Genomic DNA, 22,224 nt, shown 5'->3' on the forward strand with positions numbered 1-22,224 from the left:
TGAGTTTAAGTAATGGGTAAGTTGTGTGAAATACCTTAACATAATGGGTGGGGAACTAATGAAAATGAATAGATAAACATACCTGGAGGTGATGGATGAATAGATAAATAACCTGGATAACTGGTGAAGGAGCTGGATATAATTGGTGACTAAAATAGATAAAAGTTGTGGCAGCTGAAATTAATGACTAGGCAATAAAATGAATGGATATACAATGAAAATAAAATTATTATTATTTTGTTTAGTAAAGGTAGATACAACACCAACGATTTAACAGGCCCCTATAGGGCCTAAGCTATAACCATCCAACTGTAGAATAAAAGCTTTGCAGATAGATACTTTGTGTATGTATGTATGTGATACTGCTAGATGCCTGTTACAGCAATACTCAACTTCTTTCACCTCATCGCAAATATCCTCTTGAAAATATGAAAATTATTGCTGAACTTGACTCCAACCACAGTACTTCAGACATGGCTGTCACTTACGGTTAAGTGTAAACCCAACTTGATGGATTGCACACGGTGGAAGTTTGGACATATTTGGAATATATTACCCCTTATCAAGGGATTTAGTGTATAAGAACATTTCCTATCCAAAACCCTGCGGGAAATCAGTTAAGAGGTATTTAATAATTTGAGGGTGAAATAAAAATAAAAACTTGATCCAAAATATCGTGGGGGGAAAGTTATCTCTTTCTCCCTGAGACACAATCTCATTCCTGCTCCCACTCTGCACTGAACCCAAGATCTGTTAATGATCTCTTTGCCTTCAGTTTTAAGTGGGAGCAGGCATCTCGCATGGCCTAGGGCTGCGTTACATATCGTCAGACACTCCAGACGGGACTGCTTAACTGCGGTCTGGAGCACACAGGCATTGGGCTGCGGAATGTGCATACACTGGGAGGGGGGTTGGGACAGCGGAGAAAGGGGAAGCACAGCAGCGCCTCTCTCCACTCGTCATGGGTCTCCGTATTTAGAGTGCACTTAACGTCTCTAATGAAGGCAGTCGATCACTTTGATTCCCTCTGCAGAGGCCAAACATCTGGATCAACACTGTGCGTATATGCCTATAGTGGCATACATGCCATCTGCACCCCTTATTAGAGGAGGGAGCCAATCTAAAATGGGATTGGGTGTGCACTCAGCAGTTAATCATGCAACAGAGGTCAGTCACATTTGTTTAGCTCCGTTCAAAGGGGAACGCAACTCAACTGCACAACAGGGATGTAATTTTACAAAAAAGTTTATTATCTTTTAAAATGTTTGTACACTCGGTATGACAATGTGCTTACACAATACTTACAGTAGAATAGGGTGAAACTTTGTACATAGAAAAATAATAACAAAAAAGAAGTAAAGAAAACAGATGAAAATCTCCCCCACCACTGAAATAAAATACAGGGCTGTGAGTCAGTGGGGTCCTAAGTTTGACGGACTGATGTGGTAACTGCATCAGGAGGGCTGAGCTGGTGAGGATGGGTGGGCTCACTGTGCTCCCTGACCCTAGTCTCCTGTGTACAGCTTTGGTAATTTTACACATTATTTACACTTTAAATCATGAAATGATAGTCCTCTTACAAAGTGTCTGCTTATTTAAACATTCCCAAAACTATTATTCAATATATTCACATATAAAGCAATGTACATATGTTGGAACTTTGTTTAATGCAATTTAATAGGCTGCAACAAATTGGTAACCTAATGCTAGTGAGACTACCTCCATCACTGTAAAAGTTGGAAATAAATGTGTGACAGTTTGTGGAGTAAGACCAACCTATGAGTCTCTAATGTCTAACTAGGACCAACAGTGATAAAAAAAAAAGCCTGAACACACAACATGTTTAGAAACTGTTAAAACTGCAATGCTACAACCATCATTTTTCAACATCATTCCTGTGAGGTGAGGAAACGGAGCAGAACAAGTTGGGAAAGGAGTCAGACAGGAAATGAGGAAAAACTTTGACACACAGCTAAACAGCACATCAAACATAGCATTCAAACCCTGCTCCCGTTATTATACATAAATTGATAAAAGACGTGGAAACATTAATCTCTAACCCCTTTAGCCAACCTGCTAGTCAACAGCTGATCCCTAAGTGTACTGTGAGTAAAAGCTTGTCCCCGAAGGACACATTACTTGAAGCTAGAGACATAAAAAATAAAGGAATTTCCATAAGGATACCACTCTGACCTCAGCCTATATCATGCATTCATAAAACAACAGAGGCTCCAAAATCTTGTGGTTAAGAAGGCAGGGTTTGAGGAGTGAAAGCTTGGACCTCCACAGCCCAGTTAAAAGCAGCACCAGATACAGAGTCAGTGGCAGGGGCGGGTGGGTGGGTGGGGGGTTGTTGAAGCGTGCACGAGAGAATGAAGGCTGCGGGGGGAAAGGGACTGGACTGTTCTGTTATTGATCCATTTTTCAAAGAGTGGAAAGTAAGAAAGAAATTTGATGTGTATGGTACCAGAGCTGATTCAGTTGAGAAATCCTCATTCAGGGCTTGCAGAGTTTAAAAAGTGGAATTGAGGTGATCATCTCGGGAACATTAAGAGCCACAAATGGAAGAAGGAAAACAAAAAAATTGCTAAAAATCAAAACGGTCAGTGAGAACATTAGTCTCTATAGCACCCCTCAGTGTTGTCCTTTGAAAACACTGCACCTGGAGTCTCGGGTCGTTCAGCAGCGCTCGAGTCTCCGACAGTCTACTAATAATGGGGCTCCTCCATGATCCATGGGGCCTGGAGAGCTCCTGTGCAGTGCAATTCTTAGTTATAAATACAGATAAGAAACTACTTCATGGTTCAGGCTGGCCAGTTCATACATGTAGGAGTGACTGGAAAAGGCAAATCTGTGCTTCTCCTGTGTTAATGCAGAGCCAAGGGTAGCATGTGTGGCCTCGGAGGCTAGTACATCTCGGTGTCCTCCTTGGGCCTGTACACGGAGCCAAATCTCTGCATGTATTTCTTGATGTACTCCTTGGTCTTGTGCTTCACATTCTCGTTACACTCAAGGTCCTCAGGATTCGTGCAGGCTTTCAGCTCCTTATTCATAACGCCATGAGTTAGCTGGAAGATTGAGCCGAGAAGAAGAGTTAGACATGTTTCTTGTCACTAGACAACAGTAAATGATATAATTACAATGTATATCTAAGTTGTGGTGGAAGAGCTGGGCCAGTGATTCTTCCTTCAGTGACTCTGCCCTTTGTAATTTGAGACAATAAAATGCAATCTCTGAATGAGTGAACCCCTGCTTGTTCTTCTGTTCATTGTGCCCATGTCCTCAGAGTCATGGCGTGTCCGGGTGGTGCTCAGCGCAAACCACTCCCCACATACACAACGATCCATGGACAGACTGGGAACCATAGAAATAAAATAATGCTTCCCTTTGAAGAAATGCTGGTTGCAAAGCTTTTTTTTTTTTTAAGGAATCAGTGAAACAAAGAGCAGATAATAGTTTACATGTACAATATGTTCTTAGTCTCTTGCAGAGTCAGAATACAAAAACATTTGGCTGGAGAAAGACATCGTGGGAGCTCAACTATTTAGTTCTGGTTTGAGGGAAACTTTGAAAGCTTTTTCCTTTTAAGTTAAAAGCTGACCAATACTTTCATTGTGCGCCGACCATATCGAGGCCGATGAAGGGTTGAAGGCTTCTCAGTTATTAATAGAAAAAAATATTATTATTGTACCTTTCTAGCCAGGTGTTTGAAGTCCTCGGTGTTGCTGATGCGTCCCAATTTGCAGTCTGGCTTCCGATAAGGATTTAAACATTGCACAATGAACTGGGACATCTGACACACACACACACACACACACACACACACACACACACACACACACACACACACACACACACACACACACACACACACACACACACACACACACACACACACACACAGGAAAAAAGACAAGAAGAATATGTCAAATTGGGGTGTGCGTGGATTAATAGAAGACATTCTCTTCGGCGTATGAAAAAGTGTAGAGGTCTAGAAAACTGAAACATCCGTAAAATAAATGTTTGTGTAGGCTTACCTCTTTACGAAATGTCTCTTTGCTCTTTTTAGCCAGCTCACTTGAAGTGTCTGCTTCAGCCGTCTTCGTGGAGAACTGTAACAATATAATAGCAGCGAGAAATGATTTGATTAAAATGTGTGTTTGCAAACAAACATAATTTGTTTCACATTGAACTCTTGGCTTGGAAACGGTAACGTGTCACAAGCAACGTCTTATCCAATTTCTTCATCTTTCATCAGACTATTTCTTAAGCTAAAGGGGGAGACGGCCTCACTATGTCATACATTCAAGTAATCCTCTGCAACGGAGGCCCCACCTGTGCACCAGCTCAATCAAGCACGGCAACTGGCTGCAGAACAGTAGCTATCAAGGTCAGTGGGGCATCAAACAGCACCTGCTCAGCAGCTACTCGACAGAGAGCAGGGATATCCTGCCAGGATGCTACCTCTCCTGCCTCGGCCTTCAACAACAAAGGCAAGCAGGCAACAGCTGACTGACTGTACCCACAACAAAGTCGTGCGGATCAAAAGTAAGCACAAAAGGTTTCACACGCGCAGTGCCAGGGACAAAAATCCAGAAACGGTAAAACTGAACCATGTACAAGCAGGGCATGTGTCATTTTTTTTATGCTGGACATGGACACCACCACTGTGTAAACACATACTGGGAAATGGTCCATGACCTTGACGCTGTTCTTGGCGGAAGAACTTTATATAAAAACATAGAGTTCGTCATTTCAGTTTTGATGTGTTTTTTTTTTTTTTTTTTAACTCTTACATCTTTTTAAAAGACAAAAGGGACACTCATATATTTAAGAAACCGCAAATAAATGAATGCTAGGTCCTCCAGATGGTTTTTATTATCCTCAAAGTTAGGATAAAAATGAAGAGGGAAAACAAACGAGGCAGAGGAAGAGGAGATGAGCAAGCCACCCCTCCCTGCACGGCCTTGAGGCTATGGGACAGACAGCTGAGCAGGGGGTGGGGTGAGCGGACTCTCTCTTCAAATCTCAAGCCTCTATGTAGATTCTGATGAAGCCATTTTGTGAGGAGTCATCTGCGAGGACATAAACAGTCACTGAATGTGGTGTTGTGCTGATGGTTTTTTTTTTCTTCTTCTTTTTTCCTCCTTCAGACACATCTGAAAGTAATCACTGGTGCAGCATCTTCAATTACCTCAAGGAACAAACACTATAATCATGTTCTGCTTCCAAGCACAAAACTTCCTGGGAACCAAACAAAGAAGTGAAGATGATTCTTCCTCATTGTCAAGGGAAGGAAAAATACTTTTGTCTTCGCGGATTTTATACAAAAGGGGCTAGCACACAACTACAACACATATTTAAGGTTTCATTCGACACTAAAATGATAACTAAAAGCTCACCTTGGAAGGGTTCTCATCATAGGTAGGTGTTCCCAGGTCCATTTCAGATTCATGGTCCACACTAGTGTTGTCGCTACTCCCCTCCCAGGTTGGAGGGTCCCACTGTGTTTGCCTAATGTGCAGAGGAAAGAATGAGGCATAGAGGTACAAACGGGGGCTCTCTGAGGACATAGACACACACACACACACACACACACACACACACACACACACACACACACACACACACTGCAATGGACACACTGCTCTACCAACCTTGTGGCAATATGGTAGTAGTAGATCTTCCCTTCAGGATCTCGAGCCACTTTCCAGTTGGGAGGTAGGACGATAGTTTTGGGTTTAGGGGGAGAGGGAGGAGGCAGGTCTATCACATTGTTGGGTACAATCATTTCCTAGAGAGGAGAAAAGAAAAATCCATTAATAGGACCAACAGTTGTTTTGAGTTTGGCACAGAGAAAAAGAAAAAAATCATAAGCTGCATGTTTAAAGATAGAGACGTCGTCGTAGGTGAGTGTCATTTTGGTTGTTATTTACAAATGGAGCCCGCTGAATACTTTCCTTGATTAGTTCCATGTTTAAGACAGATCCTAAAAAACACTTGGTCATTATATAAAAGACAGGTCGTGGACCAAAACGGCCCTGAAGGGTTGTGTGATTTAGATGTCTACTACCCCCTTGTGGTCACTCACTGAGACAGAGGGGCGCCACATGTAACAAAGCCGATTTGTAAAGATGTCGAAGACCCTTGGAACTGTGACCACACACTTGATAACACCTTTAAATCAGTTCATTTTTATGCAGCCTCATGCTGCCAAAAAACATGAATCCAATACAAAACCCGCAGACTAGATTTCTTTTCATCCCACATATTAGAGAAACCAGTTGGAGCGTGGATGCGTTACCTGTTGCACAGTTTGGGATGTGACAATGGTGGTGACTGTGCCTCCCTGCTGCACCACCACTCCCTGTTGATGGCCAGGATACACCGGCTGGCCATGCAGGTAGCTGGCTGTGGGTTCAGTGTACGCCTTCACAAACACAAAGTACAATCAGATCAGACAGGTGCTCTAGAAATATACAGTGGGGAAAATAAGTATTTGATCCCCTGCTGATTTTTGCCCTTATTTCACTTGATCAAATGTAAAATAATTTATAACCTTTATATGATGATATTATTTCAGTTTTCTTTGTTGATATTCTGTCTCTTTGTTAAAATAACCTTACCATAAAAACTATAGACTGTCCATTTCTTTGCGGGGGAGCAAACTTACAAAATCAGCAGGGGATCAAATACTAAATAACACTTTTCCCCACTGTAGATACCAATCAAGTAGTTACATATGTACTGCACTGTGTTGGAGCATTGAATAAAAAACATCTTACACATTATGGCTCTGTAATGTCTTATTTAGTGTAAAAGTGTGTTAACCGCAAAATTTTCTACCCCTAAAAATGGGGTATTTCTGATATTGTTGACAAAAAATGCATTAATCTATGCTTTTTCATACTGATATTAGTACAGTAAACTCAACAAGAAATCCTACCTGTATGACTGGAGTGTTAGCCTGAGGGTAGGCGGTGGGGATACTGTAGATAGTTTGGCAAGGCTGGCCTTGGTAATAGATAGCTGTCTGCGTCTGGGCCTGTGCTGGAGCTGTGGCATACTGCTGCGTTGGCTGGGTCTGCACGGTCACTGTCTGCTGAGTGGCAGGGTCCCAGAGAGTGGTGTAGCTCTGCTGGCTCTGCACCTGAGGGGCCGTCTGGGCTGGTACAGAGAGGACGGCTACACTGGCGTCCTGAGTTGCTACAGTTGGCTGGGCGTACTGCTGGGGGTTTGCAGTGGAGAGGTTGGTGGTGGTGATGTGCTGAGAGAGATTAGAGACTGGAGTGGCTTGGGAAGTGGAGGATGGAGAGGGGAGTCCAATGTCTGAGATAAGACGCTGAGGAGGAGTCTCTTCGTAGTTGAGAGCGGGTTCAACTGGGGGGGTGGGGAGAAGTACTTTGCCTGCATTAGGGTTGGTGGGATCCACAAAGGTTTGAATGGGATACCCAGGGGGGTACGTTATGAAGCCAGAGCTGGAGGCATAGGCCAGTGCAGGGTCATAAGCCATCGTTTGAAGCTGCTGTTGCTGTTGCTGCTGTTGTTGTTGTTGTTGTTGTTGCTGCTGCTGTTGCTGTTGTTGTTGAAGCTGTTGCTGTTTCTGAGCCTCCCTCTGCGCGACCTCCTGCTCAAACAGCTTCCTGCGTTCCTCTGTGGACAGTTTGTTGCGCTCCTTGCCACTGACTCCCCTTGGTGTCTTGTTGCTGTTAGATGGGTCAAACCTTTAGGATTAGAGAAGACCAAAGCTCAATACCAAATCTTTACTACGGTGTGCAATATACACAAGTGTTACACCAGTGGAAGGAGCTCTTACCGCTCCTCAGTGCGTCGGCTGCTTCGCTCATAGGATGACGGTGGTGATGCAGAACGTCTCCTCCGTCTCTCAGTGCTGCGAGGAGTTTTGTCGGAGGCTCGATCTCGGTCGCGGTCACGGTCACGATCTCGGTCACGATCACGGTCGCGTTCACGATCACGATCACGATCACGATCTCGGTCACGGTCGCGATCACGATCACGATCACGGTCACGATCTCTGTCTCTGTCCCATTCTCGATCCCTGTCTCTGTCGTAGTCTCTGTCTCTGTCTCGCTCCCTCTCCTTCTCCCGTTCCCTTTCACGTTCTCGGCTACCAGAAGTGGTGCGTGGTGTCAAAGCGGTGTCTCGATCTCGGTTGCGATCTGTGAATTTCAAAAAAGAAAGAGAAGAATCGAATTAGTTCAAACCGTATGCATATAATTCTATGACAAGAATCAGCGATGGACTCACTTACCATTTGCTTCCTTTTCCACTTGGCTTTTCTTTGGTATTCTGTACACCTCCTAAAAAGACAAGCACAACTTTGAATTCAAACTTCAGAATACAATACCATGCTAATTGCAAATATTACAAACAGAAATCTCTACATTTTTTACACATGTCTGACAATGTATCACCTTTAGATCCTTCCAGCTATCCAGAAGCCTGGCAGCCATGCCACTAATGTCCAAAACAGTGAGCTGGGGCTCCTGACTCCTCTCACTCTCCACATCTGAGACACCTTCCTCTTCATCCTGAGAAGGAGTTCCTATCACTGAAGGGTCGACGGGGGCTGCTGCGACCTCAGAGGGCACACTGGCTTCTGGGATCTCAGAGTTTGGGGGAGCTTCAGTGGTAGTTTCACTAGGTTGCACTTCGATGCTAGGAGGAGGAGGAGGGGGAGGCGGGGGTGGAGGTGGAGGAGCAATCTCAGACTCTTGTGTCTCGGACTGTGCTTCCATCTGCTCTGGAGGCTGCTCAGGTGGAACTTCAGCGACATCCATTTGGATGGATTGACTCTCTGGCTCAAGAACTTTTACAGCCGACTGGTCACTTTCCAATTCAGCCTTTTCTGTCACTGCCAGATCGGTCTGCTCCTCCGCACCCTCTTGTTCCTCAGTTGTCTCCTTTGACTTCTCAGGTTCATCCTTCAAACCCTCACTTGTGTTCTCTTTCAACTCAGTGTCCTTCTCCAAATCCAACTCCATTTTGTCTTTCTCCTCCTCAGTTTGAGATTGGAGCTGACTGCTTGAGCTCATCCCTGCCTCTTCGTGTTTCTCCTCTTCGTGTTTCTCCTCTTTGACCTCTTTCTCAGACTCTTCCACCGTATCTTTTGTTGGATCTGCGGTTTCACACACTGTGTCTGCCTTCAACTGTTTGCCGTCAGGAAGCCCTGCATTTGAGTTATCGTCTTCCTCCTCCTCATCCTCCTCCTCTTCCTCCTCCTTTCCATCTGATGCTTTACTAGCATCAGAAAGAGCACTGTCCAAACTGTTTTCACTGATGATTTTAAGCGGGCGGTACACAGCAGGTTTGGAGGTGTCACCATCCAGTTCTGGTCCCAGTTTGGTGGAGGAACCATCGGGAGTGTTGAGTGGTGTTTGAGCACGGGAGGTGTTCTCACTGGAGTAGCCATCCATCTCAGTAGGGTGAAGGAGAGTTTTTGTTTGGGCCCATCGCTGAATGAAGGTCAGGATTCTGCTCTCCTCCAACATGTTCTTAGTTGATATGGGAAGCACAGCCAGGGTCTTCAAAATCTGTAAATAAAATAAATTGTCAGCGTTCAAACAGCAAATGTATGACCATGGGTATGATTTTAAAAAAAATCAATGATGTAATTCACCTCTAACTGCAATTTGACGTTGTTGGCACTGTTGCCTTTGGCTTCAGAAATCTCCACCATGAAGATCCACAGCAGAGACAACCCATGATGGTCCAGGAACTGCTTCAGGCATGACGGATTTTGAGTATCCTATGCAGAAAAAGCATATTACCAACTGCAAATAACAATAACAACTAATGTCGGAACATTCTCGCCAAATCCTTAACAGGGGAGTAGTGGTTACTATTTTGTCAAACTAGTTGTTACTTGCTCGGGTCATACTTGTATGAGCTTGAGACAGATGAGTTTCTGCTCCATGGTTTCCACTCGGACCATCAGTCTGCAGAGAGAAACCACCTGTTTCTCATCATAAAGGCCCTCTCCATTCTCCAGTAAAGCTTCCAGTTCCTCATCAACCTGTGGTAGGATAATATGAGGTTATTGCTCAGTGTTCTTGACACATTTCAGCGTGTATTAATACAATTTACTACTAACATCATGATGGCAAATGCCCAACAGTAATGACAGTGGAAGATATGCTGATTCATAAATTGAACGTTAATGTAATTAGCCATGTTTAACTACATTATCATTATTACAATTGACTTGTCAATGAGACATTATATACCAAAGCCAGTCTGTCATTATGAGATTAGGTGCATTATTGACCATATTAATGAAAAACCATCAAACACTACTAGGCTCTAGGAGCTTGTGATGGCATTAGTGCATTTTTAATTCTAATAAAGGTCACAGTTTAAACAGATGCCAGAGAGAATTTCAAATATGACTGAAAGGACTAACCGTGGTGAGAGCACTCTTTCGACTGCGATCTTTCTTCATCTTCCCTCCAGCTGCTCGAACACTAACTCTGTTCTCTCCACCCAGGAAGCCTCTGCAGCTGGGTGCACCACAGAAGCATTTCTGTGCTTCTTTGCTGGAGGGTTAAATAAAACAAAGGTGAAATCACAAAGACAGAACCAAACGTTGAAAAGGTTAAACATGCACTAGTTAGGTAAACATACAGAACAAATCAGAATCGATTGTTTTCACACATGCAATGAAAGCATAAAGAGGAGAAAACACAAGTGTGTAAAACAATAACTGCAGAGAAACAGTACCCGTATCTTTGGAACTGGTAATCAAACGTCAGTTCAGTCCCTTCAGCGACGGGCTTGGTGGTGAAGAACCCAACTCTCAGCTGGCCATTGACAGTCCACTGAAATTGGGGTGCAAGGTTATCATCAGGTTATTCAGCTATTAGCAGGATAAACTGTAAAACTATTATCATTGCGCCGTCTTTTGCAACTGTACCTTTTGGGTCTCACAGTTGGGCTCACAGCTATGGTTCATAAACCGGGAGCAATTTCCCTTCAACGTTGCATCAATGATCTGAAGAGACATAATGCAATGTCAAATACGTCTGCTAGCCACTTTACTTGAGACATTCTACCAGACTGCAGTGTAAATATGACCATTAACTGCATGTGCGCATCATTTCTTACCTCATTATTTTTCAGTGACATGAAGTAGTAATGGATGTTCTTATTGCGAGCATATTCTTTCACTCTTGTTTTGAACTCCTTGTGGTCCAGCACCTCCCCGCAGTATTCCAGGACAAAGGTGTTTCTGAGATAGAAATAATCCTGAATCATTTTGTCTGTTTTTCAACCATGACACTTAAAAACATGAACCCATTCAAACATTGCATATTTAGTAGAGGGATGTAGGCAGAACCATAATAACTACAACTTTTGTGAAACTTTTAATGTTAAAATGGTAGAAAAACATTTTAACATGTTGTACTAAGAACTTACGAAATCAAATCTTTAGCTGCCCGTAGACCCCAACCTTTGTCCTCTGTGAGGATGACATCAACATCTGCATGCTGTTTCATCTGAAAGCGTCGATTAGAGCAGTAGGCTCCATTCAAGCATCTTGATGAGCTGGAAGAAGGAAAAAAAGTTGAGAACAGAAAAATAAGAATACATTAAAGTAAGGCTCCTATTACTTTTGACACACTGGGCTTTAACTGGTGACAAAATCTGTGATGGTGGTGATACAGCTGTTTGCCCTGTCACCTCACAGCAAAAAGGTTCGGGCTAAGTGCCTTTCAGCGTGGGGTTTTCCTATTCACGCTGTGCCCATACGTTCTCACTGGGTTATTCAGCTCCTCCCAAAGACCTGAGCTCTGGGTCAACTGGTGACATGTTACCCATAGGCATGCACGTGTGTGTGTGTGAAGTTGTCTGACAACGTATTTGAATATTAAGTAAGGAAATGGATGTTTTGCTTTTCTTATTGCAGTTTTGCTCAATAAATGGTAAAATATGTCCTTATTATGTGAAATATGTCCTTGAAACTCAAGAGTACTATAGCTTCCATAACAGTGACCCCCTCAGAAGCATTTATATCAATATGCCATGATAACATTATCGGCATCCCAGCTTCAAATTATACCGTGATAGAAATTTTAGACCATATCGTCTAGGCCTAGTCTACAACATGACCCATATCAACTTTCATCTTGTCTCATTTGGAGACATGTTACTAGACCTCCTAAAACTTAATTTTAATTTTAAAATTCTCCTCATTTGTCTATATCGAAAGTAATTTAGAAGTGAGGGACATCACTAAAGTTTCAGCGCTTTAGGAAACCTTGAAGTGAGTACTAAGTAGTTAATATTAGTAAAAAGTAAAAAAAAAAAAAAAACTAAGTAAAAAGACAATTCAAAACGAGTTTGTTATATTTTCAGATTTTCCTAACCTACCCTAACATTTAACACGTGGTAGAGCTTTACCATTAACAATCAACTTACCATTCAATCATGAGTAGCCGATTTAAACAGTCTTCCCCACAAGCCAAAACTCCTCTTGAACGCTCTTCCCTGGGCAGCACTGGACACTCACATTGCATCCTCTTTATATCCCGATGAGATTTGCTCTTCTTCCTGCAAATAACATTTAAAATTATCATTGATTAATCATTACTCCAACAAACTTCGATATTGTGTCAGTCAGGCTAGAAGATAACATACCTCTCAGTCAAGTACAGGTTCTCCTCAATCAAGTCAAAGTAAGGAGGCATCTTCTTAGACTTGGAAAACTCTTTCCATTTATTAGCATCTTTAAAGTCCTGCAGAGTGTGTGATGGACGTTGCACCTCAGCTTTGACAGGGGTTTCCTTAGAGATGTCCAAATCTCCCTGACGCTCCCTTTTGCCTGCAGGACCAGCCTCTGCCTCATTGTCTGAATCTGACTCAATCTCTTGACGTCTTTTCTTGGGAGGCCCTCTGCCTCTGTGGGGTCTAAAGTTGTCTTCTCTGGGGGGATCAGGTACAACAGAGCCCCTACTGTTGCTGCTTATTTCGTGGCCTTGTACAAAGCTTGATGACCCTGCTGCGTTAGATCTGCTCCATTCAAAAGCTGCTTTACTAAGATTTGATGGTTTATCCCCACTGTAGTCATCATGGTCATTAGTGAGAGAGTCGGGATGGATTTCACCTGTGGGATCCTGATAATGTTCATGTGCATGGAGGTAGGGTTTTTTGCTAGTCTGAATATTTTGGGATTGATGGTTCCAGATGGTATCACTCTGCCGGTGCTCCTGTCCTTTGGGAGAGTTTTCTGTCAACTTAGTGTTAGTTAACTGTGGCCCATGACTGCTATCAGGCTGCTGGTATGTACTACTTGGCTGCTCTGATTGTGAAAAATCCCAACCTATTACGAGTCCACTCTTGTTGCCGATATGGTCAGAATTTGAAAAATCACCATGCTGATAACTGGAATACAGCCGTTCACCTCTGCTACTTAAAGTTTGCTGTTTGAGCCCTTGTTCGCACTGTCTGGAATTATCAAGGCTGTGAGCAGGATCTGTGGCACTTCCGTGGGCACTGATATTACCAACCATGTAAGGCAGGGCACTGATGGTACTGGAACTCTCAGAGTGACTGGTGCTATCAATCATATTGCTCTGGGATTGACACAACATACTTCTATTGGATGAGTTATTCGCACCAGCACACTGACCACTGGTCTCTCCAAATGCAGTGGAGGGACTCCCCAGTCTTTGTGGAGAGCTGACTTCATGAGTATTCATATCAGCTGTTATATTCGCATTGTACCGTTCTGAAATATTCATGGGACTGCAGGGAGATCCAGTGTCCTTGGTATCCATTGTTAGGGAAGAATTCTTTGGCACCACCACCACAGAGTGCAATCGTTTTATAGCCTCGCCACAGTCTGAGTCGTACTCTGAGTTGTCACTATCACTGGCCTCACTCTGTCCTCCTGAAGCATCCTGATGAATTGATGTTTTCTTACTCAATTTGTTTTTATGGCCACTGTCCTTGAATGTTTCTTCATGGTCATTTCCATTCCAGCTCTTAATCCTTGCAGCAGCATCAACCTGTGATGCATCCTTTCTGTGCTCATCCGTGTTTGTTTTTTGAGAAGGAGTCCGTTCTAAGTCACAGTGTTCAATGCTGGTGCTTGCGCGTGAAGGCTCACTTTGGTCTTTGTTTATATCGATCACGGATGTGCTGTCTGAGCCAACGTCTTGCTTGGAGATCTCAGTCTGCTTTACCGATGTGGAATGTGTTTCAGCCTCTGGTTGAAAATTATATTTAACATCAGCATCTTGCTGACTATAGTCTTTAGAGAACTGTATTTTTTTGACTGAGATTATTTTCTTAACAGTAGGCTTACTCTCTACAGTAAGCATCCTCTGTGAATTATCGTTCTCTAAAGTGTCCTGCCCAACAATATCCCATCTGGACTTTTTGGTAGTAGTGCTACTCTTTCTAACATTATCCATATTTTGCTGTTCACATGTCAGCTGGTTCTCAGGTTCAAAACATTGTGACTCAAATGTGAGTGGCACGCTTGTATCAGACTGATTCTCGACTTGATTCAACTCGACAATCTCAGGTTTAGTGTTCTGCTGGACATTCTGTGTAACATCTACATCTACATCTACTGTACCAGGTAAGGACTTTGGCCCTTGTAAACAGCCAATGACTGTCTGGTCCTGGCTGTGCACGATACTTTCATCACTACTGCATGAATTTAAGACAGCTGCATCTGAGTTCACATGTGGCTGATTAGAAGAAAGGCTATCCTTCACATTGGTCAAGTTTTCCAGGTTGGCATTTACATGCTTTAGGCTTTCACTCAAGGTAAGAGCTGAGGTACTTTCATTCTCGACAAGATCTGACGGAGTTTCTTTTGCTCTTGTGGATGAAGGTTCTTGTAAACCCTTTTCAGTACATGAAGCTATCTCCTTAACATCTTGATTACCATGTTCATTTCCATCTAGATGGGAATCTGTTTTTTCTTTTTCACTCTGAGAACAAACTTCTATGGTGGTTGCAGATGACAGTGTTTTGCTAGAATTCTGAAACATATCATCTGATTGTCTATCATGTTCAGTGGTTTTCACAGAAGATCTAGAAGGGGTCATCTGTTTTGAGTCTGGCCTACTGGTTTTCTTTTGGGGGTCTTTGCTCTTCTCCTCAGAGCCAGAGCTTTTGTCAAGGCCCTGTGATGATTTTCCTTTATGGTCTGCCTCAGAGTCACTGGAACTGCTTTTTTGGCTTTTTTCATGTATTTGAGAGTGGGTATGCATACTGGAAGAAGAGGATTTGTTGTTGGTCTCTGACTTGTGATGGGCGTTGGGTTTACGGTAACTGGAGTCCAGATCAGGAGAGCACTTGCGCTGTGAATCAGATTCTGATAATCGTTTTGAAGTCCTTTCAGACTTTGATAATTGTGTTCTTTTATCCATCTCTGAAGAGTGAGGAGAATCTATAGATTTGGAGACTCTCTCTGATTTTGAATAAGATGATTTTGACTCTTTGTGTGAGCTTGAATGACCAGATGATCTACTTGAGTCACTTGTCCTTGTCCTTGTCTTCCTATGGTCATCCTCAGAGTCAGAACTGTCCCGAGTTCTGTCAGTGCGAGAACGAGAACGTCTTCTCTCTCTGCGTGGAGAACTCCTGTGTGTTCGCCGGTCAGAGTCATGGTAGTATGATGACCTTTCTGAGCGTGATCCTCTGTCACCTCTGGACCTCTCTGATCTGGAGTGAGAAGAGCTTGTTCGAGATCCTCTTGATCGCGACCGTGATCTGGACCTGGACCGCCTGCGATCTTTGTCTGATCGCACTGAGCGTGATGATGTATGTCTAGAATCACGGTCTGATTTGGAGTAACTAGAAGACCTTTCATGGTGCTCTGACCGCTTTGAGGAACTTTTTTCCTTTTCCTCCATATGTGAACCAGAGAAAGACTTTTTTACCTCTTTGCTTCTACTGTCAGAGTTTGTTTTACTTTTGGAGTCACCTGATTTGCGACTGGAAGACATCTGGACTGAATCTCCATCAGATTCTGAGCCAGGGGGAGCACTAACAGACTGGGACCTGGGTTTCCTTTTGTGGGCCTTATCCTGCTCAGCACCGCTGGGAGTCTCTCCATCTTTTCCTGAGGAAGCAGCAGGCTTCTTGAGGCTCGGGGTTACCCTTGTCCCAGAGGCTTCAAGGTGAGAAAACTCTGACAGACCGACACCAGCGACAATCTGGGGCTGGGGCATTGGGAATTCACTTGCAATATTACTTTCTGTCTGCAAAGATAGCAATTCAGAAGAGAGTTGCTCATCTGGCACAAAGGATGTTGGTTGATCTTCAGTCACAGAGACACTGAGAATCTGCTTCTTGAAATGCATCTTCGCCAAGTCTGGTTTCAATTTAGTGGCTGAGGAGACTGGTGTTTGAGAAGACGGCTCTGCTAATGATGTTGGCACCACAGGTGTCTGCTTTTGTTCTGTTTTGCTGTCTGTACTCTGCCCTCCTTTGTCAGAGGTTGACTGTGACAAGGCAGCCTGAGGTTCAGTGACAGACTTGTCAGGGCTGGTAGGGATGAAGAGCGGGCTCTGCAGTGGCTTCTTGGTAAGCGAGAAGCTGAAGGACACTTTCTGACGACCCTGATCCTCTAGGTTGACCTTCGTCTTGGTCCCTTTAGGTAAGAGATGGCTGGACAACATCACTCTGGGTGAGAGGCTTTTCATTAGAGCTGCCTTGGATAGTCCCTCAACCTTTACCTGCAATAACAGAAAAAGAAAACCTCAACGATGGTGACCAGATGCTTTAAGAAATTACATATAGGAGTAATATCATAACAAAGACTGCTAAAGTGCTCATTAGCTTTGTGACTTACCGAGGCACCACTCCCCTCCTCTCTGTGGTTACATAAGACATCATGGGAACATGAAAGAGAGAAAAGACGAATCAATTTGCACAGTCATACAGAAATAGGCAACAACTTTTGTTTTCCTAAATTGTAAAGTGCAAAGGCCATTTATATACTCAGAATAAACACGTGTGAAAATTGTCTGAGACTTTATACTATACACTCATAGAATGCATTTTGAAATCATCTTTACCATTTGATCTTGTTTTTTGCATGGCATTCATTAGAGAGTGGCGGGGAATGGAAGAAGAATATAGCTATTTGACAAACTTGGCACAATGATGATGAAAGAGACAGAGACTGAAAGAAATGTATATGAATAATATGGCAAGTTGCATAATAAATAAAGAGGTTATCTCTACCTGCAGACAGTTGGTGGGTTTAAATGTGTTTTACATATCAACGTATATAGTGTAGGTACATGTATGTACAATAAATATGTGTGTGTTTCTGCATGTATCTCTATACAAATTATATACATGCCTGTAGGCACACAGTTTATCTTGATAAATGTTCCACAAAGAAAAACGTGAAGGAATCCAAGAACAGCTATTTACCATTTCAGCAGTGTTTCCCTGATCCTGAGTGTTTATGTTTACCATATTACATTAGGTTCGCAATTTATCTGCTGAGCGTGGTCAAAGGATAGGTTGACAGATTCCATTGTTTATATTTTAAGTAATTTTAAGGCTGGAACACATGGACGAGGTTGGGTACACGTCTGTTGGGTGTGTTCAGCTCCATCTGGAACGTGCGGAAGCCATCGGGCGCCGTCGGGCCCAATTCGACATGCACAGCCGGGGAGCGTCGCCTGTCAGAGGATTAGAGCCGTTGGATACTCTGATTGGCTGTGTGCTAGCTATGGCCATTCTGATTAGCGGTGCCCTAGCGAATCAGCGCGGTGTGTGGGTGGGGCAGAAGTGACGATAGTAAACAAACCACTCATTTAAACAGAGATGGTGCAGAGACAAACCACATTTTAGTCTTTGCATCGCTTTTTAATATAATTCTGGAAGCCATGGCTACGTGGAGTGAAGCACTGAAGGAGCAGCTTTACGCTTTACACACTTTGCGCTTTCTCCTTACTTTTTCCCCCCTTCAATCGGGGAAGAACGACCCCGAGAGCAGACGCGACCATCAGTTCAGCCAGAGCGATCATTCTGCTGCCAAGCTTGGTTTTCCAAAAAGGTCTTCTCAAAACAAATTACAAGCTAATGTTGTGTGCGCGCCGCAAAATGTGTCTGACAAGAGGCAACGGAGCCGTTGGATAAAGGCAGTCGGCCGACGGCTCGCGTCCGGGCGTAGTGTGGGGGCCTTAAGATTCTGGTAGGAAAGGGTCCGCATTTTAGGTAAACAATTTGAGTTTAACAGTTTTTGTGAGTCTGTAATAATTTAATTCATATTCATCACTAACCCCATACTTTAAGTAAACAAAATAAACAAACAAATAACCTGCAAACCAACAGTAAACAAGGCTCAGTTTCCCCCAAAGCACTGTCGTTACTACAGGGATGACATATGTATCTTCAACATGACACACACATGAGCAATGGAGGGTAATGAAGTGATATCAAACAGAGAAATGTCTGTCCGTCCTCAGTTCACCATGAGGTGGTTTTTCAGGTTGCCGTTCTAAAAGTAAACAATGATGACAGCGTGCATGGCTCCAGTTTCTAAACAATGTATCGTGTGGACAGAACGGAAATGATTTCCTGTTTATCATGTTTACCCAGCCTTTAACAACTAGTTTATGTATTTGTGACGACCATCATTTTGTTTGTCCACCAATACGAAAAGTACAGTACTTTTGCCTGATGGAAAACCAAAAAGACGAGTAATCTAGTTGAGATGGTGCCATGCAGTGGAAAGGGTTCTTTTAACAGGCAGGGATATAAACAAATCACAGAAAACAATGAGGCATAGATATGTTTAGTACTTAACATTTAAAGAGAATAATTAGGTTCTTGTTCCTCTTTTTGTCCTATTAAAGTGTGCATAGTTTCCTTAGGGTGGGCTCAATATGGGTGCTAGGCAACAACTGGGTCATTTAATCCTTTAGGATTTAATTTTTTCCTTTTTCTGTGTGACCTTCAAAGCGAGACACTACTGCAGGGATATTCTAATATAGCTATAGTAAGGGCTATAACAAGAAGCCTTAAACGATGAACTGGGCCTAGTAAACCTTTAACTGCTCCTTTCTTACTTCATGTGGCATGTTTGTGCTTTTTTCTGACACCGAATATGGAAATGTTATTCATAGGTAGTAATAGTATCCAAGAAATGTAGTCATAGTTAATATTCATGCAAAAGTTTTACATTAAAAGTTTTCACTTTTATTTAGAGGCATTTCTTCCGCAGAAGACTACTGCTTGTGAAGACCACATGTTGGAAAAAGAGCAAAAATATTTTTGCAGGAGACAATCTTTGTTTGTCAATTGTAATAACTATCTGCACACAAATTAAGACTGAGTCTTGGGATGACCTTGAACGCAAATGTTTTAACAGTATATAGCTGCAAGAAAGATGAGCACATATTGCATCCAAAAGAAAACTCAACTTAATAACCACAGTATACATATTTCCAGATTCATTCAAACTACTCCAAACATGAGTACAACTGTAAATTGCATTCTTTGCTGTCTAGTCGCTGATCTCTGACCTGAGTAGAGAGTCCATTGAGAAACTCGTCTAGGATTAGTAGGCCTGAAGAGGCTGCTGGCCAAGTATAATCCAAATCAGAGAAATGAGCCCTCCAAAGTGACAGGACACCTGACAAAAAGAAAGATAGGGTTGCAATGAACTGAGTTTCCTTTGTCCACAACAACTTACAGCTGGTCCGTCAGAAACTTTCAGAATTGTAATAATTTTGACATCATCAGCATCTGAGAGATGCACAAATTGGAGTTTTTGTTTGAGTCACTAAATACATTATTTAAGGTGCTTGTGCAAAATACTTCATATGTATTGTATCTGTGTGTGTACACCAGTTAAAAACAATAAGTGGTGTCACATGCTTGCAGCTGTTGAGTATTAACGACTTCTACAAACATCCCTTCCTGAGGTCCCTCTTATCTGCCGTTACAATGTGGCAGACCCGTTGCACGTCGAAATGAACGGGGTCTGCTGTGACACAATTTATTTCTCCCACCTCGGCGGGCTGTTGAGCTCTACTTTTGATCTATTCTACTTTAGCTGCATCTCAGCATGAACAAACCGTTACGTGTATGTACAGTTACTAATATAGTACTAATATGAACGAAATACATGGAAAACATGGGATGCAAGGCGAAGAAAGGAACATGTATCTCTTTATGAAACATGTAAAGCGCAAGCAAATGGCCTACAGAAAACAAAGTGCCTGCAGAATGGATTTTAATGTGAAAGAGAAACAGGTCCACACGCTCATGAATACAAACAGAGAGATCTGAAGCTTATTAGGAAACTGACTAACGCATGGCCTGTGCGGGAAGAGTGGATGCAGCCAAAACATGGCCTTTAAATGGATGAAACTACCCACTGTGAAAACGAGTAGAGGCTGTGCAGCAAACCTGCCAATTTTGGTTGAACAGTCTCTCCCCTATTTGCTAATAAGCTTTACCACAACCTATACATAAGTAATAAGCTGACGGTAAATGATAAATGACGGTAACTTTTCGACTGTGGATTTTTTTTTCTTTTTGGAAAACCAGCTAAAGCTAACCTGGGCGAGCTAACACCAACAGAGCTGTCGTGGGCCATCTTTGCAGATAGCGTCAGCCGGTGTTGTGCTCTGTATTAATTGTTGATTAATGTGAACAAACCGGCAAGTTTGTGCTCGGAAATGCTACATATGTGACGTTTAACACAATCGCCCACAGCGGAGCATAAGTAAACAAACACATTTCGGTTGTGTATATAAATGAACACGGTTAGCCGAGCTCCACTAGCATCTGTGGCTAACTAGCTGTGTTAGCTAACTGTCGTGACTAGCAGCTAAGTTGGCTAACGCTACTGCTTTGAACTTATAATGTGCTAACCGCTGTTTGAGCTTCTCCCAGAGTGTAAAGTCTGTATTTACGTTTTTCCACAACCAGTGGCTCGTTACTTTTCTAATTTTGTGAAAGCGCAGGAATGATTCATATGCGTTTCCGTTTTAGGATGTAATGGACCCATATACTCGAGTCTGGGCACCCGGCTTTACTAGCATGTTAGCTAATGATGTTTTGTCTTGTTTGTAGTGAGATGGTTTCACAAAAACTAACGTAAAAACTAGGCAAAAAAAACATCGATTCGTGAGATACTCACTTTACGACGTGTTTAAGGTCACAAGGTTCCCCCATCTTTGAAATCGCTGGTAATCGACCCTTTGAAAAACATCAAGCAGCAGTGTGTGCCGCCGTCAAATCCATACGGAGCTGTCGGAAATGATCGTCGGCTCAGTGGCTCCGCCGCCGCTGCTGCTGCTGCTGCTGCTGCTGCGCCCCAGCTTCAGCCTGGGTGAATCTAGGTACTATCGAGCTACAGCATGAGCTCACATAGTTAGCCTAGGAGTTGGAGGATACATCCAAATGACCAAATAATCACGAAAACCAAGCCCTCTGATAAACGCGTTAATTTAGCCTGTACGTTTTAGTTAAACTGTCAATCTGACCGCTTGGGGGACTGTGAGCATGGACAGTATTTTGGGGAAACCGTATTTTATTCTACACTGATCCTCACTGTGTGTCTCTCTGGTTGTTACTGCTGCTGTGTTCAACAACATCACATGATGTGGGTGCACAGCTGGCGCGAACCCTGGAGCGCACCACCGGTCCGAGCTATCGATAACGAAAAAAAAAAAAAAAACAGAGAAAGAGAGAGAGTTAAAACCAAAAGCTCCACTGTCTTGCTATTAAGTGGAAGGACGCGATCAGATAAAGAAATCAGACCCAAGCTCATTGAGGGTCCTGTAAAAGAGTGAAGTAGTAATTGGTCTGTATTTTATTCAGGCTAAAACAAATATTGCAGCCCACTGTGTTTCAAGAACCAAAACTAAATCAAATACCATTGGTAATAATACATCGTTTTTTTTGTGTTTTTTTTAAAAAAAGTATTATTATTTATTTATCCATTAACTAACCTACACAAAAATGCAATAATCCGAAATAACATTTGGTGTGACCACCCTTTGCTTGCACAGCCTACACAGTTACTTGGCAGTCAGGTTGTCTGAAGCATCTTGTGAATTTAGTTTTCGCACATTATGATCCTAGACTGACTCCATATGATGTTGGGTTCAGAGAGCTCTGTGGATGTCTTTTGCAGAACTTCATGCATCTTTTAGTAGGCTATCTGAAAACATTTTTTTTTATGACTGGCTGTGTGCTTTGAGGTTTCTGTAC

At 42.8% G+C, this 22,224-nt stretch overlaps 1 protein-coding gene across 2 annotated transcripts; it reads right to left on the reverse strand.

The window, feature by feature from the left end:
- Positions 1–1,280: 1,280 nt before the first annotated feature.
- On the reverse strand, positions 1,281–21,319 carry setd2 (SET domain containing 2, histone lysine methyltransferase). 2 transcript variants are annotated; one of them, XM_083990176.1, is made up of 22 exons: positions 21,149–21,319; positions 19,524–19,633; positions 16,832–16,853; positions 12,658–16,715; positions 12,439–12,570; positions 11,437–11,565; positions 11,125–11,248; positions 10,934–11,011; positions 10,741–10,838; positions 10,424–10,556; positions 9,902–10,036; positions 9,641–9,769; positions 8,436–9,554; positions 8,273–8,321; positions 7,817–8,180; positions 6,947–7,724; positions 6,305–6,430; positions 5,658–5,794; positions 5,403–5,514; positions 4,038–4,112; positions 3,692–3,793; positions 1,281–3,068 (listed from the first exon to the last, which is right to left on the reverse strand). In XM_083990176.1, exons 2-22 carry the CDS (start codon positions 19,538–19,540, stop codon positions 2,907–2,909), a joined length of 8,079 nt encoding a protein of 2,692 aa, XP_083846302.1. In that variant the 5' UTR covers positions 19,541–19,633; positions 21,149–21,319; the 3' UTR covers positions 1,281–2,906. The 2 variants fall into 2 exon arrangements, with proteins under 2 accessions (XP_083846302.1, XP_083846301.1); XM_083990175.1 differs by lacking the exon at positions 19,524–19,633 and having other exon boundaries at positions 21,149–21,248.
- Positions 21,320–22,224: the final 905 nt, after the last annotated feature.

Source organism: Trachurus trachurus (genome assembly GCF_905171665.1).
Source record: "Trachurus trachurus genome assembly, chromosome: 16".
NCBI classification, from domain to species: Eukaryota; Metazoa; Chordata; class Actinopteri; order Carangiformes; family Carangidae; genus Trachurus; species Trachurus trachurus.

What these genes read in the sequence shown, in the direction of transcription:
- setd2 (XM_083990175.1), bottom strand. Translation starts at nt 21,183, where the DNA reads ATGGGGGAACCTTGTGACCTTAAACACGTCGTAAA. An exon ending in AGCCGACGCACTGAGGAGCG is followed by an intron (nt 7,725 to 7,816) that starts GTAAGAGCTCCT and finishes CTAATCCTAAAG; the next exon opens with GTTTGACCCATCTAACAGCA. An exon ending in TCAAACACCTGGCTAGAAAG is followed by an intron (nt 3,069 to 3,691) that starts GTACAATAATAA and finishes TCAATCTTCCAG; the next exon opens with CTAACTCATGGCGTTATGAA.